This window comes from Notamacropus eugenii, chromosome 7 (genome assembly GCF_028372415.1).
Source record: "Notamacropus eugenii isolate mMacEug1 chromosome 7, mMacEug1.pri_v2, whole genome shotgun sequence".
NCBI classification, from domain to species: Eukaryota; Metazoa; Chordata; class Mammalia; order Diprotodontia; family Macropodidae; genus Notamacropus; species Notamacropus eugenii.
In genome coordinates, this window is record NC_092878.1 from 38,644,313 (window position 1) to 38,659,323 (window position 15,011).

Below are 15,011 nucleotides of genomic sequence, written 5' to 3' on the forward strand. Positions count from 1 at the left end.
TTATCCTTTTTGACCTCTCAGCAAGGTTTGACATTGTTAACTACTCACCCATAAATTCTGTTTCCTTCCTAAATTTTTATTCAGGGTTCTCTCATGCTACCTTTCTGATAGTTCCTTCTCAGTCTCCTTTGCAGGATCATCATCCTCATTCCACTCCCTATGTATGAGTAGGATTTATTCTGGGCTTTTTCTCTTCTCTTTCTATGTTCTCTCATTGATTCGTATGAACTCAACTATCACCTCCATGTAGATAATTTCCAAATCTATGTATGCTACCTTCATTTCTGTCTTGAGAGCTATTCCTGCATCTCCAACTACTTGCCAGACATCTCCACCTGGGGTGTCCCATAGACATCTTAGATTCAACATGTCCAAACTAGACTTCATTATCTTTTCACCTAAATCCATCCCTCCTCCAAACCTCCCAATTTGTGTTGAGATTATCATAATTCTTCCAGTCACCCAGGTTCACAATCTAGAAGTCATCTCCAACTCTTCATCCTTACTTAACTTCATATTCAGTCTTGCTTCTTCATTCTCACTTTCTATTTCCAATTACAGTTTCCAAATATTATTTACTTGCCAACATCCTTAACATCTGAACTCTTCTCTGTTCAACATACCTCATAACTCTTCTCATGAACTGCTGCAGTAACTTCCTAAATGGTCTCCCTGCGTGCAGCATCTTGCCTCTCTATTCCATCCTGCACACGGTTGATATACTTAAAATGGAGGTTTGATCATGTCACTCCTCACTTTAAGAAGCACTAGCATATATAGTGCCTTTAGAATAATATACAAATGCCACTGTTTGGTATTTAAAGCCCTTCATAACCTGCTTCAGTCTACCTTTCTAGACTTACATATCATTCCACTTTCTGCACTTTTTAGTCTTTCTAGCCTAGAGGCAGCTGAGTAGCATATGAAAAAAGTTCTGAACCTGGAGTCAAGAAGGCCCAAGTTTGAATACCTACTAGCTGTGCAGCCCTGGGCAAGTCACTTAACCTTCTACTTCAGTTTCCCCAACTGTAGAATGAGGATGATAGTAACACTTACCTCTTAGAGCTGTTGTGGGGATTAAATGAGATAGTATTTATAAAGCACTTAACACAGTGCTTGGCACACAGTAGATGATTAATAAATGCTTGTTTCCTTCTTTCCTTCCCCATACATGACATTCCATTCCATCCCATTCCTTTTGAGAGAGGGTCCTCCATGACTGAAATGCCCTCCCTCTTCACCTCAGCCTTTGGGAACTCCTCGTTACTTGTTGGGTATATTACAGAAGGCATTCTTATTCAGATATGGGGAGGACTAGATGGTGTCTGAGGTCTTTTGCAGTTCTGAGATTCTGTGATTTGACATCTCAATGTATGCACACCATTTCTTGAAAGTGACACTCTACGTCCCAGTGCTAGGTCTTTGCGTTTTCTGAACCCCATCTTTGGAATGCTCTGCCCCCTCACCTCTGCCTCTTAACTTTTCCATCTTCCTTCAAAACTCAGCTCACCTATTACCTACTATAGAAGACCCTTACTAGTTCAGTTGCTAATGCCTTTCCTTCTCAGATTGCCTTCCACATTTAATCTGTATAGACCTTATACGTATCCAGTTATTTCAAGTTGTCTTCCCCATTAGAATATAAGCTTCGTAGGGCAGGAATCTCCCCTACCCTTTTTTTTCCTCTGTTTTCTTCTTTGCTTAACACAGTTTCTGGTTCATAGTTTGCACTTAATATATGCTTGTTGACTCACTCCCTGACTAAGTAGTATTCTTCCACCTCTCTAATGAGAGAAAGAAGGTGTGTTGTATCAATTATTTTCCAGAACTGAGATTTGTTAGTATGATTACAGGGATTCAGAGTGCAGTTTAGCACTGCTCCCAGTGAGGGTCAACCTAAAAAAAAAAACAACAAACTTTTCTTTTCCTCTGAGTAATGGGGATAAGAATTTTATACCAGAAGACAGGTTTTATGTGTGAGGCTGTAAAGGGGTAGGACTAGGGGGTAGCTCTAACTGCATTTGTGACACGCTTTCCAAAATCTCACAGTAATATACTTGAGGAATCCCTCTGCTGGGACAAGTTGTCCAGGGAGATTATAATAAGTGGGGGAGGAATGAAAAGGTCAGTCATTCAGATTCCTCTCTAAACAAAAATTAGCTAGTCCCTATTAGCCCATTAATATAGTATGTCTAAGCAGGTGGGTAAGTGTATACATTATTGACTCAATGCTGATTTACAAGCCTTTTATACCTCAAAAAGCAGATGCTTCCCTAGGGACAGTACAGCCAGGGAGAAGAATTGCATTTATCAAGTGTTTATTGTCTCTTCTGGCTCAAGGAGTGACTCCATCCTTTGCCCTCACATTTTGGTGTTGATTGGATTCACATGTCTCCCAGTTGAGTTGTTACCCGACACTCCTCCTAAACCAATCTTTTGTTCCTGACAGCTGAACACATTCATCCTTAATGACTTTGGCCAAGAGTCCATTGGAACTATGCTAGGGATTCCTTTCCTGTTTTAGACTAATTCATCCCCTCCCATGACAGTTATATATACATATGCATGTATACACATTATATATTTAGACACTCATATTTTTTTTAAGAAATTCTTTGGAACCAGAAGTGAGAATTTTAGGGAGAATAAAATTAGCAACATTTTTTACAGTTCAGCCAGCAAAAACCTGTGATCATTGCTTTATATGTTTCCTTGGCTGTGCCAAGGTCCATAACTTACCCATTAGGCAAAGGGCTAGACCATATGAATGGTCTTACATCAGTATCTGATGTAAGAGGTTTTGTTATTTGACTAATAAATATGGTTCTTTGAAATCAGGGCATCAGAGTTGTTTAACCATTTGGCACAATGCCTGGCACATAGCAAGCACTTAATAAGTGCTTGTTAAATTGAATTAAATTGCAAGATTATGGTTTTGCTGGGTACTAGTCAGGCACCTCAGAAAAAAAAGTTGAAAAGAATTGATTCCTTGGTATCCAAAGCTTGCATTCTTGGCAGTTGGCAAGTCAACTCTCTTGTCTAAGTTTGTATAGATAATACATATAATCATATATATAATATAATATGTAATATATTGTAACATAATATATAATACATATATATATAATAGATAACCTTAGTTCTTGCCAGTGGTCAATCTTTAAGCTCAGGCTTGTTTCCTCCTCCTCTGTTCCAGGATATTACCAAAAGATTCTAAACTGACTTTTGGTGCCTACTTAGATAATATAAATAATTCACTAATTGATTCATTAATTTATCCATTCATGTATTCATTCAACATTTATTTAGCTAGTACTATGTAGGAAGCACAGCTCTAATTTCAATAAGAATGGCCACATTTATATGACCCTTTGAGATTTGCAAGGTACTTTACATCTGTTATCTCACTTGACCTTGACCTTAAGCCTGTGAAGTAGATGCAATTATTATATCCATTTTAAAGATAAGGAAACTGAGGTTTAGAAAGGTCAAGTGACTTCCAGGGTTATAGATATGGTAAGTGTCCAGTCTGGGGACCACCCACAGTGTCACTTATCTGCCTCATAAATCAAAGCAAAGCATATTTCAACATTCGAGTCATTAATTTTGTCATGGGTGTATTCCCTGCACAGATCATAACCACTGTCTAATTTACTAGAGGCGTTTTGGGAGTTGTGATGGTCTAAAACAAGTCATCATGCTTTGATGAACTTGGTTAAAAGGTTCTACGAACTGATGCTACTCAGGTAACATACGTAATTGTCCTTCACTGAGTTTATACTCCAGGCCTTCCTAGCTTGGTAGGACTTGGGGGAAAACCCAAGGTCCCCTTCCTGCAATAATAAGGCTTCAGAATAGGACATCAGTGAAGAGTAGCAAAGCATATGCAAGTCATTAGCTCAATCAACAAGCACTGATTAAACAGCCATTGGGAATGGGAAGATGTAATGGAAAAACAAAATAGTCCTTGTTCTCAAGTAGCTCATATTATTTCAAGGCAAACAATGTGTACACATATATGCATATACAAAAAACATTAAAAATAAATATTAGATAATTTTTCAAGGGAAGGCAATAACAGCTGGAGTGGGGATTGGGTGGATCAGAAAAGGTTTCCTGTGCAAGAGGCATTTAAGATGAATATTGAAGGAACTTATGGATTTTAAGAAGTGTTAATGAAGAAAGGGGGTAAATTCTAGGAATGAGGTACAGTCTTTGCAAATGTCTATTTAAATCAAATTCAATTAAAAATATATTTTTTTCCTGGCTATAGGTTTGGTGCTGAATTGATTGGTCCAGGGGTGGAAGGGGGTGGGGGGTAGTGAAGCATGAGATACAATTCTTATCCCTAAGAAGTTTATTATTGAGTCCCCAGAAGGGAGCTAACATAGGCCCCAGTTAGGTGGATTATTAATCACCAGACCACGGTGATTTTTTTGGAAAAAAGAGTCCAGTGCTTGAGTAAAAATCAAAGATTAGGTCAGGTCAAGAACAAGGGTTCCTCGGGTTGTTATTGTGCTTCTCCTTCATTTTCTAAGAGGACCATGACATCAGGAAAATGATGACATGAAATGCAGTTGACTTTGATTTAAGTGAGGGAGGGCTGTTCAAGGTCACCAACCTCACTTTCTCCTCCTGAGCCATTTGGGTCCAGTGGCCAGATATTCATCAGGATGGCTGGAGATGGCCCAGGATGCTAGGGGAGACCCTGGGTTCCTCGGAAATACCAAAGTCAAGAGCTGACTGAGGTGGATATAGGCTGCTGGGGGCCCGCAGGAGTTTTCAAGATTGGGAGGCTGATAAAGAGATCAGGAGCTATAGTGGCAGAAGAGTCTGGTTAATGTAGTCTGGTTCTTTGAATTATTGCCCTTTTATTGTGGTGGTAAGTTTTCCCCACTTTGCGCTGCTTGTATATGCAGAGACACACAACTGTATGGGTGCTGAAACCACTCTCTTTACCTTCATTATATCTGTTAAGGGCAACAAGGTGGCATAATGGATAGAGTACTAGGCCTGGAGTTCAAATCTAGCCTCAGACATTGACTGGTAATGTGATCCTAGGCAAGTTTCTTAACTCTGCCTCCACTTCCTCACCTATAAAATGCAGTGGAGAAGGAAATGGCAAAATACTCCAGTATCTTTGCCAAGAAAACCACAAATGGGGTCATGAAGAATCAGAAAGGACTGAAATGACTAAACAACCTATCAATGAAGTGGAAATGGGCATTCTTGGAACAATTGTTTTTTATAGGTTACTCAAACAACTGCTTCTCTTCATTAGGGTCAATAATTAAGGGCTGATACCATTGTACTGGACATGGTATTGGGGCAGATTTCACCAAAAGCTTCTTTAAAAATTTTTTATTGATAGCTTTTGCTTTCATATCACTTTCATTTCTGAATATATATTCTGCCCCACAGAACTATCTTTTGCAACTCAGAATAAAACAAAAGAGAAATTCATCATCTAAACAAAACTAACACATCAACCAAGTATGATACTAATATCAAATTCAATATCCATAGTCCTTCAAGTCTTTATTTAAATAAAGGCGGGAAGAGCCTTTTCCTATATCTTCTGTCACAGTTATTGTGTGTTGTTTTCCTGCATATTTTATTCTTCATTAGTTCATGTCTTTCTATCCCTTTTTTGAATTCTTTGTAGTCATCATGCCTTATAGTACAGTAATATTTGTTTGATTCATTTACCACAGTTTGTTTTTAGTCCTTTGCTACCACAAAAAGTGCTACTGTGAACATGTTGATGCATATTTGTTGGCATGCTAGTGTCACAGACATTAGGATGATGATAGATGAACTAGAATATTACAACTGGAGAATATTACACATACTCATGAAAGTGATCGTCCGATTTCCAGTTCGAGCATTCATTTACCTCAGAAATCAGCAAACTACATTTGATTCATTGTCTGGTTGTTTGTCTAGACTGAAAGTGACAGAGAAAATGTTGATGACACTAATTAAGCTTAAAAGTGTGTCATGTTTGCATTTTTTTCTCAGAGAACCAGTTATTAAACATTAACCAGCACATTCCTGTGTATATGAGCTGTTTCTTCTTGCCTTTGGCTTCCTTGGAGTATATGCCTAGAAGAGTTGTTGAGTAAAGGAATGTTGACATTTTGGTCATTTAAAAAATACTTTCAAATTGCTTTTCAGAATTGTTCAACCAACTCACAGCTCCTCCAACTATCTATTCTGTCTTCTCAGTCCCTCAGACATAGATAATATCATTATTTTTTGCCAATTTGGTGAATGTAAAATAACATCTGAGTAATTTGGATTTTTCCTTATTATCAATGATTTGGATCAATATTTCATATTGTTGTTAATCATTTGAATTTTTTCTTTTGAAAACTGTTTCTGTCCTTTGACCATTTATCTACTAGAGAATGATGCTTAGCCACCTGATGTTTTTTATACAAAAACATTAAGTAAAATAGTGTTAGTGGGAACAGTTCCATAGAAACAAGTTGATAAATGTCTTAACATGTAATGGTATTATAGTGGGTCATTGAATTATTACTGGGGGTTGTTTATTATGGTATTTGTAGTGTTACTGTGTACCCGTAGTGTATTGGTATTGTTCTACAGGGGCTGCTTCTACGAGTTCTATGTGTTCTTAGTTATTTTTATGTGATCTTTCTTAGTCTTATCCATGGAACTCATTTATTTAAGGCAGGGACTTTCTATTGCAGCCGTAATAGCGTCACAGACATTAGGATGATGACAGATGAACTAGAATATTACAACTAGAGACCATTTAATCCAACCTCCTCATTTTACAGATAAGGGAACTTAAAAAAAACCACACACACAAATAAATGACTTGTCACATTTGAGGTCACATGTGGAGTATGTTGATGACAAAGCTGAAACTCAAAATCAAGTCCCTTGCCTCTTGGGCTAAAATTCTTAGGCTTATCTTTTTCCCATTCTACCACAATGGCAGTAGTGATGAGGTGATATTCATGGTTGACACAACAATGTTAGTGATGGTGATCCTGATGGGAGGAAGGAAATACAAATGATGGGGATGAGGATAGAGATGGAAATGGAAACGGAGATGGGAGTGTGCATGGAGATGAAGAAACAAGAGAAATCTGATTTGTTTTTCTTTTCTGTTTTCAGACATAGATGAGTGTCGTTATGGCTACTGTCAGCAGCTATGTGCCAATGTCCCTGGCTCTTATTCCTGTACATGCAACCCAGGTTTTACTCTCAATGAGGATGGAAGATCTTGCCAAGGTATTTCTCATTGGGTAACAACTTTCAAAAATTGAAAACCTAAATTATATTTCTATTTTAAATTTACATTCAGATGTGTAATGTATCCAAGTTGTTTCTGGCAACACTTGTCTGTGCTGTATTGCAAAACTTCATTGCAGCCTAGGTTCTGAACACAGAGCATGTGCACTTTGTTTTGAACGTTGCAAGTGCCCTCAGGCCATGCAACAGACAACTAACGCTGCCAAAACCAAAACGGGGTTGCAAGTAGAAAAAGTTTAAGAAGCTCTGACCTAGAACCCTGGAAGTTAAATGACTGGGCCAGGGTAACAAAGCCAGTAGATACAGAGGTAGAACTTGAACCCAGCTCTTCCTGGTTCCAAGGTCTACTCTAATTCAATATGCCACACTGACTGGCAAAATTAAAATGATTTAATTTTGTTCTCTCTGCATATACCCAGTAAACAAATATGCCTAAGTGTATTGGCTCAGGTTTACAGGTCTCTCTTGCCAGATGGTAACAGGTTAGTTCAGGTTTAGGGAACCTGTGGCCTTGAGGCCACATCTGGCCTTCTAGGTCCTTGGGTGTGGCCTTTTGACTGAGTCCAAGTTTTACAGAACCGATTCTTTTATTAAGGGAAACCCATGAGTTTTCTTAAATCCTTAATGTCTTTCAGTGTCTCTTAAGAAAGAGAACCAATACTAGAGGTAATGGACACATTGATACCCCAACTCTGATGTTTGGGCTCCAAGTTCACTTGTACAGAATGGGGATGACTTGAAACCTATTTCAATGGCTTTTACTCAAGCCTGGGGCTGACCACTGCTGGCCTGTGCTGTGGTTCTCACACACCCCATGCTCACCAAAGCCTTTGGGGAAATCTGCACCCAGACCCACTCACAAAATCCCTGAGGATGTGGCCCTGAAAACACCCATAAATTGTCATGAATCTGTACCCAACATACCCATAATCCACTGGTATTGACTCAAATTCCCTCAGTTTCCATATAATCTCCTCACTTTCTAACCTCACTTATTCTCGTGTTGCAGTTTAATATTCATTCTTGTCACTAGTGTGTCATTTTCCTAATTCTCTGAACCCATTCAATAAATAGGCCACACTTCAACTTCATGTACCCAGAGGTCTGTTTCCTAGCAATATGTGTACTATTTCATTGATTACCAGGATCAGGAGAATGAGCTGCCTGCTATTTTTATACATGGTGGGTTAATCACCATCTAGCTTTTTTCTTCATCTATCTAGAGCTGCTGCTACTTTTTGAGGCAGTATGAGTAGATCCCTAGGCCTAGAATTAGGAAGACTGGCCTATATTAAAATACCACCTTAAACCCTGAGCAGATCTCTCAATCTCTCTGGTCCTTTGTCTCATCTGCAAAAGAGGGGGTTGAACTGAGGGACTTGAAAGTCCCTTCCAGTTCTAAATCTATGAACTCAGCCTCGTAGCTGCCCGTCTTTTCCAGTTGAGCTCCTGGGTCTGTTAACGTAGAGTTTATGTGAATTCTGGCTCTTGGGAGTCCAAACTGTATGACTTTGGGTAAGGTCTCTTTGAGACTCATGTATAAAATGGAAATGATTCTAGCAGTATATCATAGGTTTCTGGGAGGAAAGTGCTTTGTAAAGGTTCCCATTCTATAGAAATGTGAGTTATTCCAATCTAAGGGCAGGGGGAGGCCTTCATGGCTTCCATGGTGGGGGGGGGTGGGTTTGTTTTCCTCTCACGCAGAGACCATTTGGGCAGTTTTTACATCTTTGTCTGTAACCTTCCCCCCAAACCTGGGACTACAGAGCATGAAACTCAGAACAGAGGTTACTGCATAACTTCCCTTTCCACCCAAGTCTCAACAAAACAGAACGAAACAAAAGTACAGTCTGGTTTTCACATATCAATTCAAATGCTGATAAGTCAGAAAAACAAATACCACCCCTGGCCAGCACAGTTCCCATCGGATCCTTCCTTTTACTCAGGAAGTGAATGGGACCTTCAGATCTTAGGAATTAGGGCAAGTCCTGCAGGGGGTCCTGGGCTTTGGCACATTCCCAGTCAGCCAGGGTGGCAGACACAGAATGAGGTCTTTGTCTAGGGGCTGTCACCAGACTTCATAGGGACAGTTTCCTCATTACACCACTCATGGTTTGGCCTGCAAGCTTTGGACCTGGCTGGGCTATGTTAGATGAAGGATGTTATGACTCAATCCGTTGGATCCTATCTACATTGTTGGGTAAACAGGAAGGCATCAGAATTAAAGAGTTTGATCCCATGTTCCCTGTTAAGTCACCCCCCCAAAACAGTGCCTGAAAATGATTCTGAGAAACTTCTATTATGTTCATATTGCCAGTAGCTGGCAAGGACCGTTCAGGCTATCTATTCCAGGGGTTCTTAACCATTTTTATGTCACTGAGCCCTTTGGTAGTCTGGTGAAACTGTAGAAGGTTCCTTCTCAGAACAATGTTTTTTAAATGCATAAAATAAAATATATATACATATATATATGATTATGAAGGAAACTGATTATGTTGAAATAGTTATTAAAATATTTTTTAAAGTTCACAGACTCCAAGTTAAGATTCCTTTATCTGGTTCAGCATCCTAATTGTACAGATGAAGAAACTGAAGCCCCAAGATGGAAAATGTTTTGCCCAATAACTAATAAGTGGTGAAATCAGGACTAGAATTTAGATCTCTTGACTTAAGAGCTTCAGGCTGAACTTTTCTTTTGAAGGAGCTGAAGAAGAACAGGAAGAAGTCCCTGTGCTCTAGCCCCAGTGAAGGGGGCAGACAGTTCTTATCTCCTTTAGGTGTGGTGAGATAAGGAAACTGGTATCAGTGTAAAAGGATATCTAAGAGGCACAGTGGATAGAGTACCAGACCTGGAGTCAGGAAGACTCATCTTTCTGAGTTCAAATTTGACCTCAGACACTTATTAGCTGTGTAACCCTGGGCAAGTCACTCAACCCCTTTTGCCTCAGTTTCCTCATCTGTAAAATGAGCTGGAGAAAGAAATGGTAAATCACTCCAGTGTCTCTGCCATGAAAATCCCAAAGAGAGTCACAGAGTTAGACATGATTGAAATGCACAACAACCACCGATGTAGTGCTTGGGAAGCTAGCACAGGGAATGTCGCACAGCCAGCAGAGCCTGTTTCCCACAGTACCAGACTCTATTTGCCAGGTCAGATCAGCCTGGCTATAATACATCTCTTTGCCAACATAGATAGCCATGTGATGAAAAATTATATGTAAATTCAGAGCCTAATTATGTATATGTCATTCAAGATTCTTGGGAGCAAACATATCAACTTAGAGAGTCAAGCATATCCTTAAGGGGAAAGTAGTGTGCATCGGAGGTAGGTTTAGACATGTGAATTCATTGACTTGTGCTATGGGAACATTTTTTTTTTATCAGCAGTGCCTGAAGATAACAGCTGTGTCTTGTATGCCCTGACAGGATTTGTAATAATAAGACTTTGCTATTATATGGAACACTTTATACTTTTCAGAGTACTTTCATATCTGTTATCTCACTGAATCTTCACAACAGCCTGTGAGAGATTCAGATCCAAGACAGGTTTTGTGACCTGCCCAAAGTCACATGGTTAGTTTGTGACAGAGCCAGGATTAGAATTCTAATCAGTATTGTGGACCACATCAGGGTACCCAAAAGGTGGCTGGAATATTTTCCTGGAGGTTGTTTGTCTGTCTCATTTTTCTAGAAGGGGAACAGCTGGAGGGACCTTCTGCATTACCATCCTAGCCCTAGGATTCCTCACTCTCTGCCCCTATGTGACTCCCATTAGAATATCCCTAATCTCCAGAATTTGTATTCAGCCTAGATCTCCACCCAGTAGCCTAGCATCATGGAAATTTTCCTGGCTTATAGGGTGAACTAGTCTAATCCCAACTAGAACCAAAGAAAATGAACCTTTGTTTGATAGATTGGAAAGGTATTATAGTATCATAGCATTATAGATTTAAAAATGGGAGGAATCTTAGATGCCATATCAATCCAGCCTCCTCATTTTACAGATAAGGACACTGAGGCATAAAAATAAAAAATGACTTACTCAAGGTCATATAGCAAGTATGAGATGTAACAGTAATAGCTAGCATTTATATAACATTTTAAGGTTTTGAGAAAAGCTTTACAGATATCCTTGCAGCAACCCTGGGAAGCAGGTGCTGTCATTATCCCCATTTTACAAATGAGGAAACTGAGGCAGAACAGAGTTTAAGTGACTTATCCTGGGAAACAGGTGTATTACAAATTACAAATTTCGTATTACAAATCCAAATTACAGATTTGTATTACAAATCCAAATTACAGATTTGTATTACAAATCCAGCACTCTATCCACTGTACCACCTATATTCTAGATATGACACTCTTTTTTGCACTTGCTGCCCAGCCTAGTTTCATGGATCAAGCAGTCCATTCCAGGAAAAACTAATCATTTCTAAACTCGTAGTGGATAGAGTGCCAGACCTGTGGTCAGGAAGACCTGAGTTTAAATCTGACTTCAGACACTTACTAGTGCTGTGACCCTGGGCAAGTCATTTAACTCTGTTTGCCTCAATTTCCTCATCTGCAAAATGAGCCAGAGAAGGAAAAGGTAAATCACTCCAGCATCTCTTCCAAGAAAACCCCAAAAAGGGGTCACAAAGAGTCAGACATGACTGAAAATGACTAACCATGGGGCTAACTCAAGCCTTGACTCACGTCACTTCCGTCAGCCTTCTTTCCCCTCTAATTGGAGGGCTTGGGGTTTGTAACAGCAAGCAAAGTAGGATTTTTTTGTTGTTTTCTTTTTGGAGTTCAGTATCCCAGGCTTCAGCTAAATTGTGAGCATCTGAAGGCTCAATCTCCTTTTAACCCTGATAGTTCACAGCTGTGCTGAGTCATGTAGGTTTTGTGCCTGCTGACTCAGCCAATCAGGAGCTTGTCTTTGTTATATATACTGGGAGGTTTGTGTTTTACTTTGAGGGCTCGTTTATGAGAAGGGCCTTGTGATTCCTTGGTTGAGACTGAGTATCTGTATGTTCAGGTCACTTGAGTGCTCAGATGTAAAGACTCATTTGATCCAGGGATGTATGTAGGAATATTCCTTTGATCCAGGCAGTAGAGCCCTGTCTGTTGGTCTTTATTTCTCTGTTTGTATTTTCTTTGAAGTTCAGGGTGCTGACTTTTCCCTTGAACTCGTGAATGTTATTAAAAAAGATGGTGGACCCTTTTCTAGTAAAGCAGATCTAAGAACCTGTACTCACAGGTCTTCCTGGATACGCTAGGGTGCTTACTGTTTGTTACAAGGATGGAGTACCCAGCTCCTCCCCAAACCTTCCTTTGTAGAGGGCAGAAGCTGGACTCAGCTCACTCCACTCTCATGTGCTACCCTATCTGGTTTCAACAGAAAAAGATGCCACCCCAGGCTTGCTTTCTTGCCTCCTTTTGTATGTTTTCTGCCATTTTAGATAAGGGACTTTCTGTTCATTAATTGTATATCCAGGGCTTATCACAATGGCTGGCATGTAATGGACACTTAATAAATGCTGATGGCAAGTCCAGTGTCCTCTTGCTGATTTAGTATAACTTCCTTTTTTCAGAAAAAGAAACTGAGTCTCACAGAGATGAAATAACTTACCTGAGGTCCCACAGAGAACCATGGCAGAGCTGGGACTTAAGCTAAGGATGGTATAGAGCTGGGATCCCTAGCTTTTTATTCATTTATTTTTAACAAGGATCACAAAAATAATACTGTTTTAACTCTTTTTCATTTGTATGAGGATTTATAGTTTGCAAGTAGATAGTTGTGAAAGGCAGTAAATTGTAGTCAGAGCTCAGGATTAGGAAACCAGAGTTCAAATCCAGGCTTTGCTGCTATCTATCTAGCTGTATGACCTTTGCTAAGTGAGTTTTTAAAACTTCTCTGGAACTATTTTTTCCTTTGTGAAATAAGGGAGTTGGACCAGGGTGGGGAACCTGTGACCTTGAGGCCACAGGTGGCCCTCTAGGTCCTCAAGTGTGACCTTTTGACTGTTACAGAATAAGTCTTTTTATTAAGGGGATTTGTTCTGTGAAGTTTGAATTCAGCCAAAGGGCTGCACTTGAGGACCTAGAAGACCACCTGTAGCCTTGAGGTCCCAGGTTCCCCACTCCTGGATTAGATAATCTCTAATGACCTTTTAGTTCTAAATTCTGTGATCCTTTTCAGTGTCATCAGTCTGTATCGTTTGACATGAAAGGTATACTGTGAAAAAAAGGAAATAATGAACTTTGTTCTCCCCCCAGATGTGAATGAATGTATGACAGAGAACCCCTGTGTACAGAGCTGCGTCAACACGTTTGGCTCTTTCATCTGCCGCTGTGACCCTGGCTATGAACTTGAAGATGATGGTGTCCACTGCAGTGGTAATGGCCTTCAGAGGGGTGACCCCTACTCAGTGTCTATGGACTGCAGAGAGGATGGGGTTCTTTTGCAGATATTTCCTCCTACCTTCTGGCATGTTTATTAGCTTATCTCAATAAGGCCATTAATCCATAGGAAACAGATGTGAAGTCAGACTGGTGAAGGGATGGGGTTGGACTGGGAGTGAGAGTGAGAAAAAGTGCCAAAGAAACATCCACAGGCAGGGCTGGTATTTGGCATGTGCCACTTGGTAATTGTCTGTCTTGTGCATTCATTCATTCCTTCATTCATTCATTCAACTAAACTTAATTAAGCACACACACTGGGGAAGGTACAATACACAATAATACTTGATCAACGCACTAGAGAGGGGCAAAACAAAGTATTCTGTGAAATCTCTGGTGGAAGACCCTGGGGGTTCATGGAAGGCTTCATGGAAGACACTGAACATTTAAATTCATCTTTAAAAAACAGGTGGACTTTCAATAGGTGAGGTTGGGGAAATGGAAACATTTCAAGAACAAAGAAGAGTGACATACTCCAAGGCAAAGTCACTGAGGCATGTGAACATGGTATATTTGAGAATCAGAAAGTAGTTCAACACATACCACTTAATTTCAATTTCTCTAATACACTGATTATTTTATGCCATAATTATATGTTGTAACTAGACCAGAGAACAGTGCTCTGTACTCAGTGGATGCTTAATAAATGTGTGTTGAATGAATGAGCAAACATGGTAGCCAAATGGTAAGGATCTGTCCCCATGACAATGGCAATTAAGATCATGCTAGAAGGTTTGGCTGGTGCCAGATTGTGGAAGTCCTTGAAAGCCAATAAAATACCATTACTCAGTAGGTGACAGGGCATACTCAAGTTTTTTGAGCAGGGCAATGACATGGTCAGTTACATGCATAGAAGGATTATTCTGACAGTTGTACGAAGGACAGCTCAGGCAGAGGAGAGGTATGGTCGTCTGGGTGGATGGTAAAGAGAACATTTACTAGTGGGTGATAGTGGTAATAGAAATAGGGGAACGAATATGAGGTGAAGGTGAAATTGAAAGAACTTAAGTGATTGGGTAATAGAAGGAAGAATCAAAGGTGATAAATTTTTTATATTGGGAGACTAGGAACATTGTGATGTCCCTGAAAGAAATGATGAAGTCAGAAGGAGAAAGAGCTTTAGGGGCAAAGCCTTAGTGGAGAGAAGTGTTATCTTCTTGGAGGAAGGGGCTGGACCCCCATAATCATTTCTTATTTTTGTTGTTTGACTTGGGAACATTCTTACCTATCCAAAACTGACCAGACGCCCCAAGGGGCAACACAGGACATGCTTATGAAGA

The 15,011-nt window shown here is 39.8% G+C and overlaps 1 protein-coding gene across 4 annotated transcripts in view; it reads left to right on the forward strand.

The window, feature by feature from the left end:
* Positions 1–15,011, forward strand: part of FBLN5 (fibulin 5) — a 128,504-nt gene that overhangs the window by 69,231 nt on the left and 44,262 nt on the right. For all 4 annotated transcript variants that reach the window (XM_072625065.1, XM_072625063.1, XM_072625066.1 and 1 more), the window contains 2 exons: positions 7,150–7,266; positions 13,549–13,668. In XM_072625065.1, coding sequence (XP_072481166.1) covers positions 7,150–7,266; positions 13,549–13,668 — 237 coding nt within the window. The remainder of the gene's footprint in view (positions 1–7,149; positions 7,267–13,548; positions 13,669–15,011) is intronic.